Raw genomic sequence first — 6366 nt, 5'->3', positions numbered from 1 at the left:
ACAAACTGTGTGTTGGTCTCGTTTATAGGAACCTGGGGACACGAGAACCACGGAGAACGTTTAACACAGCTGATCATGAAAGCCCTGTTTCTATGTCCTCTGTCAGCGTGAAGAGGAGAGACCGCTCTTCAGACTCCTTTGATCCGGACTCACCGGGCCCTGCGTGTCAAAGAACTTCCCGATGCTGTTCCTCAGCTTGTTGAAGAGCATGGGGTAGAGGGCGGGGCTTAGCTCCAGCCCCAGAAGGTCTTTGACGTTGGTGCGGACGTGGAGTCCGACCCGGTCGTGTCCGCAGACGAGCAGGGCGAGCAGCCGGTCGATGAATCGGCTGACGGGCGTCTCGCTGGAGGCCGAGGAGGAGCAGGACGAGCCCATGGGGTTGGACACGTCGCAGGGACCCATGGAGATCATGGAGTGTTTGCGCTCGCTCATGGGGCCCATGGGGGGGCTGTAGGTCGCGGGGCCGGGGGTGCTACGCTGCTGGAGACACACGCCGCCCAGGGCGCACAGGAAGCCCGTCATGTTGATCCACTCCTGCTGCAGACACAGACAGAGACGATGAAGGCCTTCAGAGTCCAACTCCTCACCTCACAGAGTCTTTCTATGACTCTAAGAAACCCAGACTGAGACCAGCTCTGATCCACCTGCGGAGCCACAATCAGCTGATCGTACGAGGCTCTGCTCAGGTCACAGAAGATCTCAGACTTCATGTTTATTAATAAGAAGGATCTAAAGTGATCCAGAGAACGTCATCAACAAACTAAATAAGACAAAGAGTCTAGATGTCATGAAGGTGGATAAACATCCTCAGTCAGGTTTGAGTGGAGAAGAATCTGAAGGAAACTTTGACTGTAAATAAACTCCGTCTGCAGCAGTGAGGTTTAAAACTATCAGCTGAGGGTCTGCTCACCTGGCCGTCCTCTGCTTTGTTTTTAGGGAAGTTGAGGATCTGTTTGGTGACGTGGTCCCACTTAGCATACGTGTCCTCCCAGGCCTGAACGAGGAAACAACAGAAGAAGACTCAGTGGACAGATATTCATTCACAGAAAAATGCAGAGAGATCAAGTCGTTAAGAATCAGACAGTGTGTGAGTCTGAACCCTCAGAGAGAGTCTGAACCCTCAGAGAGAGTCTGAACCCTCAGAGAGAGTCTGAACCCTCAGAGAGAGAGTCTGAACCCTCAGAGAGAGAGAGAGTCTGAACCCTCACAGAGAGAGAGAGAGTCTGAACCCTCAGAGAGAGAGAAAGAGTCTGAACCCTCAGAGAGAGAGAGAGAGTCTGAACCCTCAGAGAGAGAGAGTCTGAACCCTCACAGAGAGAGTCTGAACCCTCAGAGAGAGAGAGTCTGAACCCTCAGAGAGAGAGAGTCTGAACCCTCAGAGAGAGAGAGAGTCTGAACCCTCAGAGAGAGAGAGTGTCTGAACCCTCAGAGAGAGAGAGTCTGAACCCTCAGAGAGAGAGAGTCTGAACCCTCAGAGAGAGTCTGAACCCTCAGAGAGAGTCTGAACCCTCAGAGAGAGAGAGTCTGAACCCTCAGAGAGAGAGAGTCTGAACCCTCAGAGAGAGAGAGAGTCTGAACCCTCAGAGAGAGAGAGTCTGAACCCTCAGAGAGAGTCTGAGAGAAGGTCACCTCGATGTTTCCTGGAGTGGGGTGCTCTATCCTCCTCAGTAAGGCCATCACTCTTTTCTGCAGCGTGGAGCGTCCTGTGACAACAAACAGTAAAAACAGCAAGAGTTAAACTCCGTCAGAGGTTAATCTGGTCACCAATCAAACGCACTTATTCAGCTCTATCAGATAATCTAAATAATCTTTAGAGTCAGGATTTGATGAATCACCATGCTCATTTCATGAAACTCAAAACCTGCAGATGGACTTTGAAACCTTCTGTTTCCTGAATCTCTGCATTTGTAGCTTTTTCTAATCGATCATCTTGTTAAACGTTGTCTCGTATCATTTTAAAAACTACTTCTTAAAACCCTGTAGACTGACAGCCCCCTGGCTCAAGGTGTCCCCCTCAGCACCCCCCACCTGTCCCCATCATGTTGCTGACGGAGGCCAGCTCGCTGAAGGTGGCGTAGTTTGGCAGGATGGTCTGGACGGAGACCTCGTCTGCGGCGCTGCGGATGTCGGCCTCCTCGCAGAGGTGACGGAAACACGACATGGCCACCAGCACGGCCTCGGTGTCAGGACTCCACAGGAACATGTAGAGACTGACCTCCAGCTTCGTCTGAGCCTGGCGACAGATCGGGATCCCCGCGCCCATTGTGGCACACTCCTGAAATAATCCAGAATAAACACAAGTTTTAACTCCTGAAATAATCCAGAATAAACACAAGTTTTAACTCCTGAAATAATCCAGAATAAACACTAGTTTTAACTCCTGAAATAATCCAGAATAAACACTAGTTTTAACTCCTGAAATAATCCAGAATAAACACAAGTTTTAACTCCTGAAATAATCCAGAATAAACACTAGTTTTAACTCCTGAAATAATCCAGAATAAACACAAGTTTTAACTCCTGAAATAATCCAGAATAAACACAAGTGTTAACTCCTGAAATAATCCAGAATAAACACAAGTTTTAACTCCTGAAATAATCCAGAATGAAAACAAGTTTTAACTCCTGAAATAATCCAGAATAAACACAAGTTTTAACTCCTGAAATAATCCAGAATAAAAACAAGTTTTAACTCCTGAAATAATCCAGAATAAAAAAAACTAGTTTTAACTCCTTAAATATTACAGAACAAACACAAGTTTTAACTCATGAAATAAACCAGAATAAAAACAAGTTTTTACTCCTGAAATAATCCAGAATAAAAACAAGTTTTTACTCTTGAAATAATCCAGAATAAAAACAAGTTTTTACTCCTGAAATAATCCAGAATAAACACAAGTTTTAACTCATGAAATAATCCAGAATAAAAACAAGTTTTAACTCCTGAAATAATCAAGAATAAACACAAGTTTTAACTCCTAAAATAATACAGAATAAACACAAGTTATAACTCCTGAAATAATCCAGAATGAAAACAAGTTTTAACTCATGAAATAATCCAGAATGAAAACAAGTTTTAACTCATGAAATAATCAAGAATAAACACAAGTTTTAACTCCTGAAATAATCCAGAATAAGCACAAGTTTTAACTCCTAAAATAATACAGAATAAACACAAGTTATAACTCCTGAAATAATCCAGAATAAACACAAGTTTTAACTCCTGAAATAATCCAGAATGAAAACAAGTTTTAACTCCTGAAATAATCCAGAATAAACACAAGTTTTAACTCCTGAAATAATCCAGAATGAAAACAAGTTTTAACTCCTGAAATAATCCAGAATAAAAAAAACTAGTTTTAACTCCTTAAATATTACAGAACAAACACAAGTTTTAACTCATGAAATAAACCAGAATAAAAACAAGTTTTTACTCCTGAAATAATCCAGAATAAAAACAAGTTTTTACTCTTGAAATAATCCAGAATAAAAACAAGTTTTTACTCCTGAAATAATCCAGAATAAACACAAGTTTTAACTCATGAAATAATCCAGAATAAAAACAAGTTTTAACTCCTGAAATAATCAAGAATAAACACAAGTTTTAACTCCTAAAATAATACAGAATAAACACAAGTTATAACTCCTGAAATAATCCAGAATGAAAACAAGTTTTAACTCATGAAATAATCCAGAATGAAAACAAGTTTTAACTCATGAAATAATCAAGAATAAACACAAGTTTTAACTCCTGAAATAATCCAGAATAAGCACAAGTTTTAACTCCTAAAATAATACAGAATAAACACAAGTTATAACTCCTGAAATAATCCAGAATAAACACAAGTTTTAACTCCTAAAATAATACAGAATAAACACAAGTTATAACTCCTGAAATAATCCAGAATGAAAACAAGTTTTAACTCATGAAATAATCCAGAATGAAAACAAGTTTTAACTCATGAAATAATCTAGAATAAACACAAGTTTTAACTCCTGAAATAATCAAGAATAAACACAAGTTTTAACTCCTGAAATAATCCAGAACAAAAACAGTTTTAACTCCTGAAATAATCCAGAACAAAAACAGTTTTAACTCCTGAAATAATCCAGATTACAGTTTAAATTTAGAAATAAATTTACAATTAAACTTCATTAAGCAGTTTAGATTTAGATAGATTTAACTCCTGAAATAATCTGGAATAAAACCGTCTAAATTCCAGAATCATCCTGAAGTAGTCCATGTCACTGTGTGTAGGTTTTTTCAGTGTTTTAAACAGTGCTGGTTTGGATTAACCAATAAAGTGTTTAATCTTAATTCACAATAAACACAATAATAAACACATAAAAACCTTCAATGTTACATTTCTTATAAAAAATCCAGAACCAAAATAAAACATACAAACCACACTGAGCTACTCTGAAAGAATAGAGCTGGGTCAAAGGTCAGGTCTGAGTCGACCTCTGAAGATCTCTAACGCGTGGTGAGAGGCAGATTCATAAATGTATTATGACTGTGACTATGATAATATTCACAGCGCTCAGCTGTGATCAGGATAATCCAGATTTATTTTCTGGATAACTTTCCTGAATCCTGCTCCAAACAACACAAACTGGAGGTCAGATCCGGATTATCTCTGAGCCCTTAAACCCCTCTGGCACACAGACCAGGACTGAGACCTCACCTTGTTCTTCAGCAGGAACTTGTTCCTGCAGATCAGGATCTCCCGCAGCCACTTCAGAACTTCCGTCCCGTTGACCATCTGCTGACTGATCAGTTTACGGCAGATCAGGAAGAGAACCTGAGAGCTGCAGAGAGGAGGGACACACGGAGAGCGAGAGTGAAGACGTCTCACTACAAATAGATTTTAACTTCACACTGAACGTCGAACAGACGATCATTTCTTACCTAATGTCCCAAAACGTCTCTATGGGGGCCTCTGGGTTCCACAGCTCGATGGTCTCAGGCTGGTGCAGGACTAACAGAGCCTGGACACAGACCGGACACCAGACCAGAGAGAAATACGAGAGGGAACCACAATAAGGAGAGAGAGAGAGAGAGAGTAAGAGAGAGAGAGAGAGAGAGAGAGAGAGAGAGAGAGAGAGAGAGAGAGAGAGAGAGAGAGAATATAAACACAAGTTAAAGACAGAATAAAGGGATCATTCTGCAGAGGATTATTTCATACTAACACGTTTAAAAATACTGATAGTTTCCTCCATTTTCCATTTTAAATGCAACTCACAACTTCCTGCAAATACTTTCCAAATAAAAGCATCTTGACAGTTTATAAAACAGGGTGTAAAAATCTGAAGTTTAGTTCTGAAGTCTGATCGAAGAGAAGGTTGGATCTGTTTGGATCAGTTTGGTTCGCGTTGGATCATGTTGGATCATGTTGTATCGTGTTGGATCAGTTTTGGTTGGGTTGGATCATGTTGTATTGTGTTGGATCAGTTTTGGTTGGGTTGGATCATGTTGGATCGTGTTGGATCAGTTTGGTTTGTGTTGGATCATGTTGTATCGTGTTGGATCAGTTTGGTTTGTGTTGGATCAGTTTGGTTTGTGTTGGATCATGTTGGATCATGTTGGATCAGTTTGGTACGGTTGGATCATGTTGTATCGTGTTGGATCAGTTTGGTTTGTGTTGGATCATGTTGGATCATGTTGGATCGCGTTGGATCAGTTTGGTTTGTGTTGGATCATGTTGTATCGTGTTGGATCAGTTTGGTTTGTGTTGGATCATGTTGTATCGTGTTGGATCAGTTTGGTTTGTGTTGGATCATGTTGGATCGTGTTGGATCAGTTTGGTTTGTGTTGGATCATGTTGTATCATGTTGGATCAGTTTGGTTTGTGTTGGATCATGTTGTATCGTGTTGGATCAGTTTGGTTTGTGTTGGATCATGTTGGATCGTGTTGGATCAGTTTGGTTTGTGTTGGATCATGTTGTATCATGTTGTATCAGTTTGGTTTGTGTTGGATCATGTTGTATCATGTTGGATCAGTTTTGGTTGGGTTGGATCATGTTGTATCGTGTTGGATCAGTTTGGTTTGTGTTGGATCATGTTGGATCATGTTGGATCAGTTTGGTTTGTGTTGGATCATGTTGGATCGTGTTGGATCAGTTTGGTTTGTGTTGGATCATGTTGTATCATGTTGGATCAGTTTGGTTTGTGTTGGATCATGTTGTATCGTGTTGGATCAGTTTGGTTTGTGTTGGATCATGTTGGATCGTGTTGGATCAGTTTGGTTTGTGTTGGATCATGTTGTATCATGTTGTATCAGTTTGGTTTGTGTTGGATCATGTTGTATCATGTTGGATCAGTTTTGGTTGGGTTGGATCATGTTGTATCGTGTTGGATCAGTTTGG

General features: G+C 40.6%; 1 protein-coding gene across 2 annotated transcripts in view; it reads right to left on the bottom strand.

Annotated features, from left to right (window-relative positions):
- Nucleotides 1–6366, bottom strand: part of nf1a (neurofibromin 1a) — a 75553-nt gene that overhangs the window by 51982 nt on the left and 17205 nt on the right. Inside the window, exons 15-21 of one of the 2 annotated variants that reach the window (XM_034701825.1) lie at nt 4910–4989; nt 4686–4809; nt 2029–2275; nt 1630–1703; nt 911–994; nt 154–534; nt 1–32 (exon numbers count right to left, since the gene is read on the bottom strand). The exon at nt 1–32 is cut by the window's left edge and continues 108 nt beyond it. In XM_034701825.1, coding sequence (XP_034557716.1) covers nt 1–32; nt 154–534; nt 911–994; nt 1630–1703; nt 2029–2275; nt 4686–4809; nt 4910–4989 — 1022 coding nt within the window. Of the gene's footprint in view, nt 33–153; nt 538–910; nt 995–1629; nt 1704–2028; nt 2276–4685; nt 4810–4909; nt 4990–6366 lie in introns of both variants that reach the window. The other variant, XM_034701824.1, reaches the window with a different exon arrangement.

The sequence above is a fragment of the Notolabrus celidotus genome, chromosome 14 (genome assembly GCF_009762535.1).
Source record: "Notolabrus celidotus isolate fNotCel1 chromosome 14, fNotCel1.pri, whole genome shotgun sequence".
Taxonomy (NCBI): Eukaryota; Metazoa; Chordata; class Actinopteri; order Labriformes; family Labridae; genus Notolabrus; species Notolabrus celidotus.
Note: the sequence above shows the minus strand (reverse complement) of the source record. Positions and strands in the feature narration are given on the sequence as shown.